The sequence below is a fragment of the Cebus imitator genome, unplaced genomic scaffold (genome assembly GCF_001604975.1).
Source record: "Cebus imitator isolate Cc_AM_T3 unplaced genomic scaffold, Cebus_imitator-1.0 Scaffold806, whole genome shotgun sequence".
Classification (NCBI taxonomy): Eukaryota; Metazoa; Chordata; class Mammalia; order Primates; family Cebidae; genus Cebus; species Cebus imitator.
Window position 1 is genome coordinate 198,058 of NW_016108121.1, and position 20,030 is coordinate 218,087.

A 20,030-nucleotide genomic window follows, 5' to 3' on the forward strand; every position below is an offset into this window, starting at 1 on the left:
TAAATGTGACAGATTTAACTTTAAAAATTCTTTCCTGTTTGTTTATTGGGTTTTTTCCCTACTGATATATTCCACTGTTTTCTTCCTCAAGAAATCATTCAATTGACCTTTACCTCCACTACAAAACAGCTGCAGATATATAAGTTATTTCAGAGTCCTGGTTGTCACCAATACATGTGTGTTTTTCCTTTTCTTTTTTTCTTTTTGAGATGGAGTTTCAATCTTGTCCTCCAGGCTGCAGTGCAGTGGTGCAATCTCAGCTCATTGCAGCCTCTGCCTCCCATGTTCAAGCAATTCTCCTGCCTCAGCCTCCCGAGTAGCTGGGACTACAGGCGTGCACCGTCGTGCCTGGCTAATTTTGTATTTTTAGTAGAGACGGGGTTTCACCATGTTGGCCAGGCTGGTTTCAAACTCTTCACCTCAGGTGATTTACCTGCCTTGGCCTCCCAAAGTGCTTGGATTACAGGCGTGAGCCACCACACCCAGCCCCATGTGTTTTCCTTTTAAAAATATTTGGCGAATGGTGACTTCATTTAAATGTACTATTTCACAGGGAGTGTTCAACTGTCGTCACAAGAACTTTCAAAGCATTCATTCATTGAGCTGGCAAAGCTCACTTTAATATCTCTGGGAGGCCCCTGTGGTGGTCACAGAGACAGGTGGCCTGAAGCCAGCCCCTGGCCACAGAAGGGTGGGCAGGAAGGCTCCTGGGCTGGCGTGGCACCACCCTGCTGGGGTGCTCAGGACAGGGTCAGGCAGCCAGTGACACTCCCAGGAGGAGAGAGGGTGGCACTGGAGCAGATGCTTGAAAAACATAAGAATACCACCAGGGGAGAAGAGAGGGAAGGACGTGCTCCTCGTCTCACCCACCGCAGCCGTTCCTGAAAAGCCACAAGCTTCTGATTGCTCCAGCTTGCGCTCTGCTGCTCCTCCTCCAAAGCTGCTCTCTCTCCACTGCCGTGGAGGCCTGTCCGTTTGATGGAAACAATGGGTGAATGAGAGTCTAAGCTGAGGTCAGAACGGTGCTATCTCCACGCTCTTGCAAAAAATACATGCCGTTCAGTTTCTGGAGAAAGGGAAGGAGTTACAGTTTGAAGTAAGTGAACATTTACTTGGAGGGGAAGAGAAGAAAATAGGCAGCTGACTTTTGAACAATGCAGGGCTTAGAGATGCTGACCCTTAACCCCCTGCATAGTTGAAAATCCGTGTTTGACTTTTAAGTCCCCCGAAAGTTAACTACTGATAACCTACTGTTGACTGGAAGCCTTACCGATCGCATAGACGGTCGTGTACATAGTTTTGTACATTAGATGCATTATAGACTGTATTCTTAAAGTAAGCTGGAGAAAAGAACATGGTAAGAAGAAAATCTTCAGACAGAGGGAATATATTTCCGACGCATTACGTGAAAGTGGATCGTCATGAAGATCTTCATCCTCGTCATCTTGACATTGAGTGAGCCAAGGAGGAAGTGGAGCACACCTTGCTCCCTCGGGGTGGCAGAGTGGTGCAGGAGGCAGGACAGCCAGGCACACTTGGTGTAACTTTTATTAGAAAAAACCGGCATGTATGTGGAGCTGAGTAATTGTAGCTATTTCGTGCAGTACATGGAATGAATGAAAAAAATCACTTGTTCAATGCATCACCAAAAGGATATATAATTTCTGCATTAGAAAATAAAAAGTGCTAAAAGTTGAGCACTTCTCTGTTTTTTCTCAAGGTTGTAAGGGGCTGTAATTATTAACATAAATGGCTTGGGAAGACTATTCCAAATAAATGGCAGATGTGCCTGCCGTCTTTGATTTCAAGAAGGGAATTGTGGGAATTACAGGTTGACTTTTTCTTTTCTTTTTTTAAAGTTAAGGCGAGACCTTGTTTTCACGAAGCAAATTGTAAATTGTTTGGCATTCCCTAGACTTAATTTTGAAAAAAAAAATAGTACAGCCTTTGTATTTCACATATGGATTCAGCCTTTCCTCATGTTCTTCCCCTGTGAGAGAGGCACACCCCTCCAGTCTGAGGACCCAGGAAGTGCCAGAGAGGAACGCGACCCATGTGTGTTTGGGTAAAGACAGCGACTTTTATCTGAGACCTACTTAGATTTTAGCGCATTCTGTTCTCACTCAGAGATAACACAAAAATAAAGACGCGTGTAAGTGCGCCGTCTTTAGCCACACAAATGAGGCGTCTTAGGTCCCTGCACACTGCGCTCAAGGAAATCATGTCTCCATAGTATATTTCGATACATATGTTAAAGTCTCCTCCATTCCCAGGGCTGGGTCTTCCAAGACAGGCAGTATTTGCTTGCTTAAGGTACTTTACTGATCCTACTCTGAAGCCTGTTACAATTTAGGGATATTTGGAGTAAATATATTAGGGAGAAATGTTGTGATATGTTTTGGAGATATTTCTGGAGATTTTTTGGGCCCCTTTTATTTTTTTTATTTATTAAAGAGGTTGCTTTTGTGATTTCTGATTCTGCGTAGTAGGAAGAAGCCAGCCTCTGGGCAGGGTGATGGTGGTCAGGGACTGATGGGAAGGTGAATGCTTTCAGTAAGTCATTGCAAGAGAAGCCTCAGGGAAAGGCACATCTGAGGACTTTGACCCAGGCTGCCACCCTCAATGAGTGAGAAAATCAATCTGCCTGTCTAGCTTTTAATCCCCTCATAATGAAAAATGAGAGGGAGGGCCCTTATCAATGAAGCGTTTTCACCTTCAGAATTCTGATTTAGAGGAATCAGGGGGGCTCTGGGGAAATGGTGTTCTGGACCAAACCCTTCTCTCCCTCCCATACACATCCTGAACGAGGTAGCTGCTGTGTCCCTGGGCATCTGGGGCAGGGCCTGGGTTCCCTGGGTCCCTGGACAGCACTGGTGTGGCATCGAAGAACCCTGGGGTGAGTCCCACAGAGCAGAGCATCTTGGAGAAGGCTGGGGCTTACAGAGGGCTAGGGGCCTCCAGTGGAAAGGGGGTCAATCATGCATGCAAAGGCAACTGGACACCTTGGTTCTCCGGCCTGATCTTCCCTTGCTCCTGTGGGGGGTTTTGGGGAAGCTCTGTGCTCACCGCTCTTGGGAGGCCACTTGACCTTTCCTAAGAAAGGGACCTGCCATCACTTTAGGAAAGCTGACCCAAGCGTGCTGTGCTAACCAAAATAGAAACCATTCATCCGCAGGGCCTGGCAGTCAGGGAGCTGAAGGTGGGCTGAACAAAGAGAACTCACACCCAGCGAAGTGGAGCTGCTGGGGAAGACCTGTGGCCACTTAGAGGACTACTTATAATCACTCAGGGAGCACAATGAGTACTTAGAAAGGAAGTGGAGAAGGTGGTCTGCAAAAATAGGAACCAAAACTGCACAGTACTGAGGAGTAAACTTAACAAGAGGCTCGGGACCTTCATGAAGAAAACGGCAGCATCTTTTTACAGGGTGTAAGCATGCGCCCTGGGCGGGACGGGAAGAGCAGGTGTGATTGCAGCGCGCGTTCTCCCAAGAGCAGCGTGCATTTCTATCTGGAGGCTTCTCTTGGAATTGAATAAAATGGCTTCAAAGTTTATGATGCCTCCAAATAGCCAAGATGGTTTTAAAAATAAGATTGAAAAGGAGCAACGTTTTTCTTACCAGATATTAGAACTGGGGCTGCAGGTGAAGATGGTGTCAGCCAGGAGACCCTGCCCCCGCAGGGGAGAGAACCCCAAAGCAGCAAAATTGAAACTCCAAACAAGGCTCCCGGAGGCGAATCGGCACTCTGGAGGCACCTGATCCAGTGCGCACTTCATGCTCTCAGATCTGAATTCTAAACTCGGGCCTCACCCGCCCCAGGCCAGTGCTTGGGGTGTTGGGATTGGATATCATATAGATGCTGCAGTTGGCCATCTAAAGGACCGTTTGCAGGGTTATTTAATTACGTGCAACATCTGCTACCCACATGAGTTTGGGATTGGCCCCCTTTTCTATGAAAAATGACCTGCATGGTCATTTTTTGTTTTCTTCTGTTTTGTTTTTGTTTGTTGAGGTTTTGGGGCATCCCACCTGAGCCCTTCTGGTGGCTGTGGGACCTCAGGCTGGCTGGGGAAGGGGAGCACTGGGGGGCACTCTCTTTGCAGAGAGCAGAGCAGGACCTCCCCAGTGTGCTGCCCCAGTGCCCTTCCTCTGGGCATCTTCCACCTAAAGTGGGTACCTTTGTTAGTTTACATGAAGACTCCTCTCAGCTGAGGCTGGTGGTGGTGTTGATCCAACATACGGTACTATCATGCTGTGTGAGGTTGACACGAGAGACGTCAAGTCGATTACTAGAACCTAATAAACCCAAATCAAATGATATGATCTATAACAGAGTGGGCATGTAGGTTCCATGGGAAAAGAACTAGTTCACAATATTGACACAATTGGCTGTCTGGAAGAAACAGCATTGAACGCTCGGGTTGCAACACAGGAAAATGAGTACCACTTGGTTTGATCAATTAAATGTTTTTTGTTTTGTTTTGGTTTTTGTTTTTAAAAAAAATACTCTGTACTCCTCCCACAANTGTAGTCCCAACTACTCGGGAGGCTGAGGCAGGAGAATCACTTGAAACGGGAGGCAGAGGTTGTGGTGAGCCGAGATTGTGCCATTGTACTCCAGACTGGGCAACAAGAGTGAAACTCCGTCTTAAAAAAAAAAATATGTCAGCAATGACAGTGTGTAGCTTCCAAGACTAGCTAAAATAAAAATGCCTTTCACTTCTTCCTTGTTCTTTTGGGACATTTACTCTTCAGAATCAGCCACCATACCATGAGGAAGCACAAGCAGCCTGTGGAAAAGCCCATGTGGAGGGGAACCAAGACCCCCAGCCAAATCCCCTGCTGACAGACTGCACCAACTTGCCGGCCACGTGAGTGAGCTGTCCTGGATGTGAGTTCTGCAGCCTCTGGGCAGGCCGCCTCAGCTGATGCCAACTGAAGCAGAAATGAGCTGCCTCCACCAAGCCCTGCCCAAATTACAGATCTGTGGGTAAATGATTGTGATTGTCATTAAAAAAAAAAAAAAAACAAGCAATACTTGGAAACAACATGTATAATCCAGGGACGTAGGCAGCTGTCTTAGCCAGGCCCAGAGAGGTCAGACATATTTAACTTGATAAAAATCTAAAAGGATTGTATAACAAAAGCATGCCACAACTAGGAATTTAAAAACCAACAGTCCGTGGCTCTTAGAGAAAAATATTTGCAAGGCAAAAGACAGAAAAGGTGTTAGTATTTTCAATATGAGTGCTCTCATGGGTTCTGCTGTTAAGATGGGAGAAAAGAATACAATTGAAAAAATGAGGGCGGCCGGGCACAGTGGCTCACACCTGCAGTCACAGTGTTTCGGGAGACTGAGGGAGAGTTGCTGGAACCCAGGAGTTTGAGACCGCCCTGGGCAGCATAGCAAGACTACGTCTCTACAACCAAGTTAAACTGTTGGGCACAGTGGTGCATGCTTGCAGTCCCAGCTACTCTAGAGGCCACAGTGGGAGGATCGCCTGAGCCCAGGAGGCAGAGGCTGCAGTGAGCTATGATTGTGCCACTGCCCTCCAGCACGGGCAGCAGAGTGAGACCCTGTCCCTAACTACAAAAGTAAATAAGAAAAAAAGAAAGATTGAGATGGAGACATGCAGAGTGAATTCACAGAGGAGCCTCCCAAGTGGTCTGGGACGCGGGGAGACGCACGGTGAAAGAATAGTAGGTGTCCTGCCCTAGGCTGGGGTGCTGGCATGCGCCTGTCATCCCAGCTGCTAGGGAGGCTGAGGCAGGAGAGGCGCTTGAACTCGGGAGGCAGAGACTGCAGTGAGTCGAGATTGTGCCACTGCACTCCAGCCTGGGCAACAGAGTGAGACCCTGTCTTAAAAAAAAAAAAAAAAGACTTGCAGGGAGGTTTTAAAAAGACAGAAGAAAGCAGCTGTTTTTGCAGAAAGGCGGGCCTGAGGACTCTTAGATACTGATGGAGGAGTGTGAATTGTTACAACCTCTTAGGAAAAAATACTTAAAATGCAAAACTTCTCCATAGGAATAAGGAGCACACAGCTTCTGCCCATTTTCTGAGAATGTCATACCAATGAATGAATTAACGCATAAGAAATTACCTTGAAAAAAAAAATAAATTACCTTGAAAACTCTAGAAGTGCCCCAGAGCGTTTGGCATACGTTACTGGTGAGCAGTGTTATTGAGATGTCTTGATGTCTACTGAGATACTTTGAGAATGTACAGTTATTTCCAGAAAAGACCACAGCAGAAACAATTTGTCAGAAAAAATGTTTCATGTTAAAACTTGCTAAGAGGTTTGTAAGGGATCTTGTTGTTAGGTATCATTTTGCTTTTGCAAACCAGCGTTTCCTGGGGAAAATGGATTTCATCTGGGTGTTCGGGGTTGCATTGTAGTGAGTAATTGTGAGACGTGAGCATAGCGTAGGCCACTTTCTGTGGATCCTTTCTTCGTTCTAAAGAGACCAGAGGCCTTGCCTTCTGGGGAGAGCTCTGCTGGAGCAACCTTCAGCTCTTTCCAACTTCGCCACAGTGACCAGGATTTTCCATTCAGCTCGACTCATTTGAGCAGTCTGCGCCATGCACACATGTGCTTCCACACATCCGGGACATAGCTTGGAGCTCATGTCACCTTGAGGAGACATACAGAATAGAAAGATCTCAGAAAATAAATTTTGTGCAAATAGTCTACACTACGGTATTCCTGGCAATTTTGCTCTCAGAAGATTCACTCCAGAAAAAGCAACTCCAACTCTCATTTCTCACTGCCTCTCATTTTCAGTATTAGATGCAGAATCCACCAGCACGTCTCCCTGAAGGAGCAGATGTCTCGGTTTGTGGTGGAAGGAAGACGCATTCTGGGCGTTACGTAACACGCATGGCTCATGTCCCCACTGCAGATTCTGCCATTGCTGTTGCAGTGCTGAGTTCTCACCTTCGTGATTTTAGAAATACATTGATTCTGTAGACATTTACTTAATAATCCATTTTCCAGAATGTTTGTCCTGGGTGTTTTAAAGCAGCACTTCTCAACTGGGGGCGACTTTGGCCCCCAGGAGGCATTTGACAATGTCGAGCCATTTTAGATTGTCACAACTTGTCAGGAGGGAGCCCTCCTGGGGTCTATAGGGGGAGGCCAGGACGTCGCTCAGTGAACTGCAGAGCCCAGAGCTGTCCGCCGCCAAGGATATCCGGCCCCAGATCTCAACAGCACTGATGGCTGAGAACCTTTAAAGCTGCTGTTTCTGGCATTCTGGGCTTTCTACTTCTCTGCCTGTTGTATAATGAGCGTATATTAAATCTGGGGTAATTTTAGAGTCTTGTTGGGTCTTTTTAAAGTGATGTAAAATTATTTTCTCTCTGTGTCTCTCTCTCACGCACGTACAAGCACACTTCTTTTTTTTGCCCACCATCTGAAAAATAAATTCCATGAAGGCTTTTCTTATTCCCAAGGCGTCGGGCCTTGGCACTAATGATGATTCCACAGGATTCTTGGCTGTCTCGCGGTGATCCTCCCATCTAGGGCTGGCCTCGCTGTGTCCTGGTTTCACATTCGCTGTTTGTTAAGTGTTACGTGCTTCTCCCGTTAGTTGGCCGAAGGAGTCCCCCAGGCTGACCTCACTTGGGAGGTCTCAGTCTAGTCAGCCTGCATGTTAGGTTCAGTAACATGTCTGTCTTTTTCTTAAGAAATGTTTCTGGCCAGGCGTGGGGGCTCACTCTTATAATCCTGGGACTTTTGGAGGCTGACTCAGGAGGATTATTTGAGCCCAGGAGTTCAAGACCAATCTGAGCAACAAGGTGAAACCCCATCTCTACAAAAAATAAAAAACAAGTTAGCTGGGTGCAGTGGTGCACACCTAGAGTCCCAGCTACTTGGTAGGCTGAGGAGGGACAATCCCTTCAGCCCAGGAGTTCGAGGCTGCTGTGAGCTATGATCACACCCCTGGCATGAAGACCCTGTCTCAAAAACAACCCTGCAAAATAACACATTACCTGTTTCATCTAGAAGGCACAAAGCAACCAGATTTTTCTAGGTTTAGTCAGATGTAACACAGGTTTAATTGGAGCTTTCTCTTTGTAGGGATTAATTGTTCTGTGCCAATGAGATATTACAGAATGAATCATATTTTATATACTTCCACACCTCATGAAGTACTGTCCGTGTTATCCATTACACACAAATCCTGTAAGCAATTTTACCATCTTTCTAACAAATCAAAAGAACAGCTCGTTTTAATTCCAAACCACAAATTAAATGTAAGGTGGAACGCACTGCTCATTTGTACTATTTCTGGTTTTATTAGTCAAAATCAAACACTTCAACGATAATAGTGACGAAAAACCATGTTCAAAAAGAAAACAGGAGATGTGAAGTCAAAATAGTGACCACGGCCTCTCACTCAATTGAACAGTCACTGTTGACAATTGACAGCTGAAGAGCATGCAGTGGGTGAGACGGGGTGGGGACTCCAGGGAAACGGGTCAGTGCCTGCTGGGGGAGACTGTCGCCATACTGCAGACCCCCGTTTTGCATGTCAGGAACCCAGGCACTCAGAGTCCGGGCTTCTGGGCCGGTGCCCGCTCTTAGTGGGGGTGAGTCATCAGCACACTTGAGTCTGTGTGCACCGTGGCTTTGTGACCCTAAATGAAAGCAGCGGCCAGATGTCACGAAGCCTCGTTAATTACTGAGCATTCCAAAGCCAGCTGTTTGGTGCTGCTCATACGTGTTTCCTGCAGGAGGGGTTTTGTGAGAAAGGGCAGCTTTGTGCAGAAGGAACCTGTCAGGCGGCCCAGCTGGAGCCCCTCAAGTGTCAGGTGTGCCCTGCCCACACTGGGGCTCCTCTCAAAGCCACTGAATCAGCTGGAAGCCAGGAGAATAAACAGCTCCCCTGCCCTAGCAGAAACGCTTTCAGTGGCTTGTTTAGCCCAGAGGAATGTCCCCAAGGTAAGCTCTGGGGAGGGCAGTGTCCCTCTGTAGCCACAGCTCAGATGGCTCCGGCTGCAGGTGGCCCCAGTGAGGGAGGAGTTTACCCATCAATCTACTAAGGCCAATGTGGGGGCACTTCCCAGTCTGTAGCAAGAACCACAGTTTGGTGATTGCTAATCTTGGACAAGCCCTCTCCTGTTGTTTGCAGATAGACAGTGATTTTGGCAAATGGACTGAACTATGTTACGCCATGTCTGTGTCAAACTGCACACATCTGGAACTGTCAGCCTTTCCTCCCACCTTTTCCTTTCTTTTCTTTTTTTGAGGAGTCTTGCCCTGTTGCCCGGGCTGGAGTGCAGTGGCGCAATCAGGGCTTACTGCCACCTCAACTTTCCTGGGCTCAAGTGACTCTCCACCTCAGCGTCCTGAGGAGCTCGGACCAAGCTGCGCCAACACAACCAGCTCATCCTTGTCTTTTTTGGAGAGATGGGGTCTCACTATGTTGCCCACGTTGGTCTCGAACTCCTGGGCTCAAATGATCCTCCCAACTCAACCTCCCAAAGTGCTAGGATTGTAGACGTGAGCCATCGTGCCCCGGCCCCCACTCTTTGTCCAGGATAGTGATATTTTATCACATTTGTCTCTGAACTGCATAATTTAAAAGGGAAAAACGGAAGAATTTTTTTTTTGCTTAGCATTTTACAGTCTTCATGTGATACCCCTCCTTTAGGCTACTGGATCAGGTGTGCTTTCAAAACCAAATATCTCTAAGGCTTCCCAGACCCTGGACTCGCCCAGGTTTGTGTGACTTTGGGGAGGTCAGTCTCTCTGTGTGTGGCTTCCACATCTGTGAGTGGGAACATACTGTCAGGATCATGGGAAGGCTTGCTGAGATAGAGACTGTGAAGCGTTCTGTGCAGACCTGGGTCGTAATAGGACATCTAGTGCAGCTTTGCTGATGTTTTAATGTTGTTATTACCATTAAAATGTTGATGCTGTCTCAATGCTAAGAGGAATTTAGCATCTAGAGCTGCTGTTGCTGTGGCCTCAAGACGTGTCCCAATCCCTTTGTCGTCCATGGCCTTCGTAGGGGGCTCACTTCTGAAGAGCAGTTCTGTCTTTCAAAAGACTATGCTGTCTCGCTAGAGCTGGGCATGAATGTGCTTGAGAGGCTGGGCGTGGTGGCTCACACCTGTAATCCCAGCACTTTGGGAGGCCGAGGCGGGCAGATCAGAAGGTCAAGAGATCAAGACCAGCCTGGCCAACATGGCGAGACCCCATCTCTCCTAAAAGTAAAAAAATTAGCTGGGCATGGTGGCACATGCCAATAGTCCCAGCTACTCAGGAGGTTGAGGCAGGAGAATCGCTTGAACCCTGGAGGTAGAGGTTGCAGTGAGCTGAGGGCACGCCACTGCACTCCACTCTGGGTGGCAAAGTGAGACTCCATCTCGAACAAGAGGACCTTCTATCTTCATGGATGTGCCATTGAAAGTTCTGTCTCCAAAAATGGAATAAAACTGCGGTAATGAAAGGTATCCTTCCAGCCGTGTTCACTCGGCCATGGGAGGTGAAGGCCGAGGTGTGGAGGCAGACCTGTGGCTGCCGGCAGCGGTGGCAGGTGCCCAGGGACCCTGTGCCCACCTTGCCCTGGCCTACGCCGCTGCTGTGTGCTTATGTGGCGCCTCTCCGCCCCCGCACTCCACCGGCTTCCCTGCCTGGGTGCAACCCTGCCTGCCGGGCTCTGCTTCTCCCCACAGCCCTCCCTGGTGCTCTCATGGACGCCATCCACAGTGGGGGAGGATGTCACCTCTGTGATTACGGCCACCAAATATTTCTGTCTCCATCTGCCTTTGTCTTCAAAGCTGCAGACATCTCCCGAGAGCCCACCTGCCCGGCCCCGCCAGCTTCTTGAACTCAAAGTTGGTCACTGTCGGACTCTCTTCTCAGGGCATACCCTGCCACTGGGCAAGGTAGACGGTGCCCCCACGCCAGCCACCAGGGCCAGAGACCCTGACCCCCACTCCCTGATGTCCTCCTCAGTGGCACAGGGCGACTTCCCCAGCCAGCCTTTCTTCTGGCCTCTGTTTTGAAGTCCGCACTGATAAGAGCCTCTAGAAGGGCGTGGTTGAGGGGCTGGTGTCTGTCAGGGTGCGCTGCTGGTGACCTTGATTTCTGTCTCGGGGGTGCAGAACCCGTGCATGGGGATAAGTTGCAAGGTGAGGTGCCTGTCCTGCCACCTGCTGCTTCTGCCTGCCCCTCGGTTTGTCACTACAACCTGTGAGCTGCTCCTTCCAGCCGGAGTCACAAGAATGCACGTTGTTAAGTGTATTCGTCAGCTCAGGCTGCCGTGGCAACGGGCCACAGACTGGGTGATTTCACCGGCAGGAATGTATGACCTCGCAGTTCCGGAGCCCGGAAGTCTGACACCGAGGTGCGGGCAGGGACGGGTCCTCCCGAGGCCTGTCCCCTCGCCGCGTTCTCCCTGTGCTCACGGCAGTGCGCACGCCCTCCGCCGCCGCCTCTTACAGGGACTGCAGGCACACTGCATTTGGGCCTGGCCTTGTGGCCTCATTCTGAGTTGAGTTCTCTTTAGAGCCTGTCTCTCCAGTGACAAATAGTCTCTGGGGACACACAGTTCAGGGAACATTAGGAGAAGCTGGAAAAAATATATATATCTCCACATGGAAAGGAGGGGTACGCATAAGAAATGCAAACACATATCCATGTTTACCTCATAAGAAGAGTACAAATCAGGGACATGCAGCCAGTGTGGACGTGGCAGGGCGGGTGTGGCCAGGCGCCATGCTGGCTGCTCCAGATGGAGTGGTCATGGCTTCTGGGCCCCTGAGGCATCGCCTGCCTTTTTAGTCTGCTATAGTAATGAGGGGCCTGCACTGCAGCGCCGTTCCTTCCCCCCTCCCTGCCTCCTCCCCCATTCCTTTCTTTCTTTCCTCCTTTTCTTGTCTCACTCTGTCTCCCGGGCTCAAGTAGCACAATCTCAGTTCACTGCCTCCTGGGTTCAAGCGATTCCCCTGCCTCACCCTCCCAAGTAGCTGGGATTGTGGGCACATGCCACCACGCCCGGCTAATTTTTGTATTTTTAGTGAGATGGGGTTTTACCTTGTTGGTGAGGATGGTCTCGAACTCCTGATCCTGTGATCCACCTGCCTCAGACTCCCGAAGTGCTGCGGCTACAGGTGTGAGCCACCATGCCAGGCCAGGGCCTTTTCTTAGAAGCCAGCATCCTTCCTTTCTGCAGCTGCTGAGGAGACCCCCCTTACCCCGCAAACCAGGAGAACGACCGAAGGTCTCCATGCGGCGCCCCAGTCTCTCCACGTGTGGATGCTCCCCAGGGGGAGATCTCCTTTAAAGCCCAGATGCCTCCCCTGAAGTTCCCGTTGTGAAAGCCTCCTGCATGGGGCAGGCAAGCCAGTGTTTTATGATTACAAAGCAGATGGAAACTGACTTTATTTTGGATGGGGTTATTCATTGAATGTAACTAACATAAACTGAACAGAGACAGCGCCTCACGGCCAAAAACCTGCATCTCTCCTCCTCCCCGGGTGAGGCCAGGACTGCCTGGTCTCCTGGGGACCCCTTCCACCAAAGCCTTCCTCTGTGACCACACGGTGACTGAGTGTTGGGGACCTTTCTTCCAAAGGGACAGGCCCTTTCAGATGGCTTCGTGTCCTCTGTAGGAGCCTAGCAGATGCTCATGAGAAGGAACAAGGACGAAGAAGCTTGTAGTGACATGCAGTCGTCACAGGCTGGATGGCCCGGGGCTGGGGGCCACTGTCTGCCTCCTCTCAGACCTGGGGCTGGGACCTGAGGCAGGAGCCTCTGCATGGCAGAGGACCCCATGCTTCCCTGACTGACCGTGCTGGGGCCACACGGCCAGCAGGTGACCGAGCTGGTCACAGCTGGAGAAGCAGCACTGAGGAATGCTTGGGTTGGCGCTGGAAGAATAACTTTGGGGCCACTTTGAGGACCATGACTCTACAGCCCCAAAGCGTGCCCTCTCCTGGAGGTAGCTTGCCTTATATGTGTTTTCCAGGACAGAGTGTATCTTAGAGCTTCGCTTTGTGCATGACTGGTTTGGAGGATCTTGAATTAGAGGATTTAAGAAAACAGAAGTTTAAAATGAAAGGGGATACCCCTCTCTTCAGCATCTAGGGCAGCCGATGGCTTCCTAGGAACCCCTTGAACTTTGCCAGGGGTCCCTGAAATCCACACAGGGGAATAAAATAGAAGTGAAGAAACTGGCACACGGCCTCCTGGCTCTGCAGCCTCTACAGACTCACTCCTCATCCAGGGCTCAGGCGGCTGGCGCAGTCCCGCTCCAGACCCAGACCCCCTGCTCCCTTGAGCTCGGGTGAGAGTAGAGCTTTTTGGGGGGCATAGGGAGGGAGGATTAGTAAGATGGTTATGGTTAGCAGGAAATGTGTTTAGCGCTTTTCACCCTTTTACAGTATCACTCAGAGGATAGGTAAGCTGTTTGTTTCTGAGATGGGGCCTCGCCCTGTCGCCCAGGCTGGAGTGCAGTGGTGCCATCATGGCTCACTGCAGCCTTGATCTCCTGGGCTTAAATGAAGCTCCTGCGTCAGCCTCTCAAGTAGCTGGGGCTACAGGCTCATTCCACCATGCCCAGCTAATTTTTTTTTTGTAGAGATGGAATCTCACTATGTTGTCTAGGCTGGTCTAAAACTCCCAGCCTTGGGCAGTCCTCCTGCCTCGGTGTCCCAAAGTTCTGGGATTACAGGTGTGAGCCATGGCACCCAGCAACCCAGAGGACTTCTCGATGAGTTTTCTTATGTAACGTATCTTGTTCAGATAAATTTATGTTTCTCAACTTATCTAAAGATGGTCAAAACCTCCTTCAAGGAACTCTTACAAATGACCTTTGTGAGACCAGTTAGCCTGTTATTGCAGGAAAGAAAATTAAAGAAGAAATCTGCAATTATGATTTCATCTAAATACCTGTTGACGGTGACTCGTAGGTTCTGCAGGCTGACTTTAGTGGGCATTGTTCTAAGCAGGTGGCTTGAGATGTGTACCTGGCAGGTAAGGGGACTTCCGGCTGCCAAGTGTCTCTCTCACCTGCTGCGCTTTAGGTCCGGTTTCCCGTGGCTTAATGCGTTTTAATTATGTTACTTTTTTTTCTTGTGATGAAACACACAATATTTAACATTTTAACCATTTCACATTTTTTAAATTGCGAAATGCACATACAGTCTGCCATTTTAACTATTTTTAGTTAAAATAGTGAAGTATATACTTCTTAAGTATACTTAAGAATATACTTGCTCTTAATAATGTACTTGTTCTTAACAATGTAATTGTTAAGTATACAATTGTAATATTAACAATGTAATTGTTAAGTAACGATGTAATTGTTAGGTATACAGTTGTATACTTATTATTATATACTTAAAATAGTCTGTATTTTAAGTCTCTATGAGACTTTTAAGCCTCTATGAACATACTTAAAATAGTTATGTATACAATTCAGTGGCAGTGTGAGATCAGTGGTACTTAGTGTGTGGTACAGTCGTCACTGCTATGCATTTCCATAGCTTTTCCGTCACCCCAAATAGCAGTTCTGTGTCTGCGGTAACTCCCCATTCTGCCTCTCTCAGCCACTGGCGGCCCCTCATCACTTTCTGCCTCTGGCTTTGCCCCTCCAGCTGCCTCATGTTAAGAGGAACAGATGACAGTTGTCCTTTTGTGAATGGCCCTTTCTACCTGGCACCGTCTCTTTGGTGTGATGGCATTTCCCTTCATGACTGGCTGATGCTCCGTGTTGAGCACCATTCACCCGTTCATGGATACCTGGCTGGTTCCCCCTCCTGGCCGCTCCAGCACTGCCGCTGTGAACGCTGCCCTGCCATACCTGTTCACTGCTTTCGGCTCTTCTGAGTGGATACCTAGGCGTGGTCATTTTAACCATTTTAAAGTGAAAAATTCAAGTGCATTCAGTGTTGTGCAGCTGTCACTGCACTAATTCCAGAACACTGGAATCTGCTTAGGAATAAGCCTCCTGCCGTTAGGCTGAGACTCCGCACTCCGTCTCCGCACCCCCTGGCAGCCAGGGTCCACGTTCTGTCTGTGTATTTTGTTGGTTCTGTACGTTTCATGTAAATTGAGTCGCACGATATGCGGCCTTTATGAATATTCTTTCTTTTACTTTGAGTGGTCTTCAGTGGTATGAATACTCTTTTTTTTAATTTTATTTTGAGACACAGTCTCGCTCTGGTACCCAGGCTGGAGTGCAGTGGTGTGACCTTGGCTCACTGCTACCTCCACCTCCCAGGTTCAGGCCATTCTCCTGCCTCAGCCTCCTGAGTAGCTGGGATTACAGGCGCCCGCAACCACGCCCATTTAATTTTTGTATTTTTAGTAGAGACGGAGTTTCACTATGTTGGTCAGGATGGTCTCCAGCTCCTGACCTCGTGATCCGCCCTCCTTGGCCTTCCAAAGTGTTGGGATTACAGCCATGAGCCCTGTGCCGAGACATATATTCTTTTTAAAACACTTATGTATTATGAAAATTTTCAGCCTATGCAAAAGTAGAAAGAATTGCCAAACGAGCCCCACATGCCCATTGCCCAGATCCAGCCGTGACCGCAGTCCCGTGAGTTTTGTTCATCAGAGTCTCTTTTCTAGGGAAGAAAAGAAGTACGTAAACCGATTCTGGAAAGAAATCCATGTGGGAGACTTTGTGCGTCTTCGCTGCAACGAAATCATCCCCGCGGACATTCTGCTGCTGTCCTCCAGCGACCCCGACGGGCTGTGCCACATCGAGACCGCCAACCTGGATGGGGAGACCAACCTGAAGCGGCGGCAGGTGGTCCGTGGCTTCTCGGAGCTCGTAAGTGACCCACATTTCTGGGGCCTCAAAAGCATCGCCACACAGTGTCCCCATGACGGCCTTCCAGAGTCCAGAGAACCCGCATTTTCCTCTCCATCAGGCCAGGCTGTTTTTTCCTAGTAGACAAGTCTGAGGGTCTGAGAGGACCCCTGACCTACCTGAGCCCATGCCCCACCTGTGACTGTGGGGAGCAGGGCTGTTTTTCTGACTCTGATTTCCCTTGTGCATGTCTCAGTTTCTCAGAATGTGGCGTTTGTTCCTGGAAAGGTACAAGGAACATTTATGACCAGCTGATGGTCTAGAGGCACCTTGACACTTCCCTGCTTCACTAAATGGCAACACGGCAGGAGTCACGGCCTGTTCCCACCAGGTGCTCAGGAGCATGTTCTCCTCAAGGGTGTTCGGGTCCAGCCCCAGGTCTTCGTAACTGAATCCTGCCTCCAGTGGCCTGTGCAGCAGGGCAGCGGCGAGAGGCTGGAGGGAAGCAGGCCTGGCAGCTGCTCTCCCCACTGCCTCCATCTGGCCTCCCAACCTCTGTCCCTGCCCCAGGGAGAAAGGGCCCCACCCGCCAGGTCTGTGCCGGGGCTGTGGGTGCCAATGCCAGGTGAAGTGACGGGCAGGAGCCCTCAGACATCAGGAACACCCTAGAAGGAAATGGGCCTGGCCCGGGCCTCCTCCTCCCAAAGCCCCTTCTCCCAGCCCGGAGAGCAGGTCTGAGTAGGCCTGCCCTGGAGGGTCCTCCGAGTCACAGGGAGGGCACCGCTGGGATTTTCCTCCTCTGCCAGACAGTGCCCTCCCCCCCGGCCTCCATACCCACCCGTTGGGCTTCTCTGGGGCAGTGGGCTCTGCCGTCTGTAGGCCTTAGCAAGGGCACTGCGGGGAGTGGGGGTGAGCAATTCACCAGGCAGGCAGGATGGTGGGGGACTCTAGCATCCCCGCTTGCGCACTGGATGCCTCTCACCGTCACAGGGAGAGGCGCCTGACACACTGTCAGCAGGCCAGGTCCTCCGACCCGGGGCTGCCCCCGCCTGCCCAGCCCACCTACGGCAGGTGTCCCTGCCCAAAAGCTTCTGCCTGTCCCACCTGTGCTGATTTCCGCCGTGATTTCCTCATTTACTTTTTTGTTTAACCTTCTTTTATGCCAAGTGTATTTTTGTGAGCTGCCTGAAATCTTTTTGGAATAAGGCAAAGCAGACAAGAATATTTAAGTCCTTTGTATTTAAATGAGTTTTTATAATATCGAGTTAGCTTGTCTGGGGCAGGTTAAAAACTAATAGTAATCAGTACACGGACTTGTGTGAAATACAGTATTTTACCAGTTTAAGGAATGCTCAGTTGGAAACGGTGGCCCCTTTGCAAATCACTTAAGTGTGGCAAATCACTTCTAACTTAGGTTAAGGAGAAGAGCTGGCCGTGGCGTTAATGCAGGAACTCGGTGCACCCGGCAGGGTCTACTCAGGAGGCAGAAACCGCACAGACTCAGTCAGGGAAAGTCTGATGTGAAGAATTCTTAGATGGGGATTGGGGTGTCAGCAGTAATGATATGTGAGTTTTATCTCAATAAAGCTCTTATCTTTTTTTTTTTAAAGAAGAGAACTCTGAAGAGTATAGGAGCTAGGAACAGTGGCAGACGCCTTAATCCCAGCACTTTGAGAGGCTGAGGCAGGAGGATTGTTTGAGGCCAGGAGTTCCAAACCAGCCTGGGCAATACAGGGAAACCCCATCTCAAAAAAAAAAAAAGCCAGATATTGTGATGTGCAACTGTGGTCCCAGCTACTCAAGAGATTGTGTGGGGAGGATGGTTTGAACCGTATGTATGTATGTGTGTGTGTGTGTGCGCGCGTGCACGCACATACATATACACATATATATGTGTATATACATGTGTATATGTATACATGTACATATATGTGTATATATACATATATACATATGTGTATGTATATTTATAGCTAGATAAATAGGAGTAGCTGATGATGGAAGGGACAGCCACTACCCCCATCTCTGAGACAGACGAGTACTCCCACTCAGGGAAGAGCGCCCCCCACCCACCCCTGACCCATGGCAGGGGGCACAGCCTTGGATTGTGGGATGGCAGAAAAGGTACTTAGAGGCTGCCCTGGTGGAACCTGCTGGAAGTCTGCCTCGGGGGCAAAGGAGGTCATTGCCAGGGTTGTGCCAAGCATAGCGACTTGCTATGTGCTGGGGGCAGTTTCTGGCCACTAGACACTGCTGGTGCCAGGCCCTCGCTGCAGTGGATGGAGACTGGTGACAGCTGTCTGGACAGCGCACCGTGGAGCCCCACCTTTGAGAGGGTGCAGGGAGCAGCAGCCAGGGCCTGAGAGGTCCCATGTTGTCTTCAGGAACTTGTCCTGGGTTCCCTGCTCTGAGAGGCAGGGAAAGTGTAGAGCAGGCCAAGCCCTGGAGAAACCGGACAGTGCTGAATGGGTACACGCATGCACGCACACACGCACGCACACACACACGCACACACATGCACACATGCACACACACAGACACATGCACATGCGTGTGCGCACGTGCACGCACACGCACACACGTACACACGCACACATGAACATACATGTACGCGCGCACACACACATACACATGCACGCACGCGCACACAAAGCACACGCACACGCGCGCGCACACACACACACACACCCCACCTGAAGAGCAGCCTCGGGACCAATACCCAGAGGACCAGCCTGTTCACCAGTGATGCCCAGTATGGAGCAGTGAGATGAGTCAAGGAGGCTTTCTTAGGGGTTCGGGGCCACCTGGGAGGTCAAGGGAGGTTCCAGAAAGAGGAGCTTGAAGCTTCCTCTGAAGGCCAGGGTGGACAGGTCTCAGGTGCCAGGCACTACAGGGAATGACATAGGTCAGAAGGTGGCCCAGAGGTGGAATAGGGTGGTATTTAATGCAGAGCGTTGGCAGAAGCGCACAGTGTGGAAGGGCTGCCACAGAAGTGGGAGGCGGTGGGCGTGGCCACCAAGACCCCAGAATCTGAAGGCGAGGCCTGATGCCTCCGGGACCTTAAAGCACCCAGCCACCCCGCCTTCGGCAACAGAAACGGAGATCGTGAGACTTGAAGATTTGATGTGAAAGTTGGAGCTGAACAGATGTTGTCCAAGAATTGAGAGAGGCCCCGTGTGGGGTGTCGCACTCCCAGACAGGGACGCACATTTGCTCAGCCTCCTGTGTGCCAGGCCTGCTCTCTCTCACACAGCCGTAGTAGAGCAAACATTTTTAAACCCAATTTCACCAGGTTTTCAGTATAAATCTCATGAGATCATGATGACCACACCATTTTATAGATAGAAATGGGAAAAGTGAAGTCAGGAGATTCTCCCAAGGTGCCTCCCCTCCTCCACCCCACCCATCAGTGTGGGTTCGGAGCGGGTTCCTCCACTTTTTGTGGGGCGCCTGCTGTTTCCCCCCTGCACGTTCCTGCAGCCCTGTAGCCCTGCCACACAGGTGCATACATTCAGACATCCTGTGGGCAGCAATTTCTAGTTCATCTGTAACATTTGTCATTTGTGCAGAACCAGGAGATCCCTAGAGTGATAATTTTATAGAAAACTTAATATTTTCACAGACTAATTTTTGTAAGTTTTAATTCATTCAGCAAATATGTATTGAGCATCTCTTGTGCTTCTAACACCATTCTAGGAGGTGCATTGGGCAAAACGGGGGTGCACTTTCCTCTGGTGGTGCTTACGTGAAAAGTTAGATACACGGTCAGAGGGCTCGGTGCGAACTGTAGATGAGGAAGCAGGAAGGGACATGAAATGTCAGGTGACTGTTGGAATTTCAGCCGGGGTGAGGTGAGGACAGGGCTGGCCTGTGTGAGAGCCGCTGGAGAGTCCAGACCCAGAGGTGACTTCGCTGTGGGTTAATTTACTGAGAAAAGAGGCAGTTTGTCTCTTGGGTGGACCTGTTTGGACAAGTGCCCACAATCCCAGCTACGCCCACGCCCTTCGTGCAGCGCCGTGGGGAGCGGTCATTGCCTGGCTTGCCAGAAGAGCTGCTGATGCTTCCCAGGCGTGAGCACGTGTGTGTATGTGTGTGTGTGCACACCGGTGTATGTTCCAAATAAGGAAGACAGATGGAAGGCGTGTGGAAACTTCCTAGGCTGGATGAACACTGCTCTACAAGGCGTGCCTTCAGTCAGGTCTGCAGCGAGGCCAGGGCGGAGACAGGGCTTCCCCTCCACTTTGTGAATATGCTG

General features: G+C 49.9%; 1 protein-coding gene across 1 annotated transcript in view; it reads left to right on the forward strand.

Moving 5' to 3' along the window:
* ATP10A (ATPase phospholipid transporting 10A (putative)) overlaps positions 1-20,030 on the forward strand; it is a 161,642-nt gene that overhangs the window by 44,897 nt on the left and 96,715 nt on the right. The window contains exon 2 of the mRNA XM_017520159.1: positions 15,592-15,796. Coding sequence (XP_017375648.1) covers positions 15,592-15,796 — 205 coding nt within the window. The remainder of the gene's footprint in view (positions 1-15,591; positions 15,797-20,030) is intronic.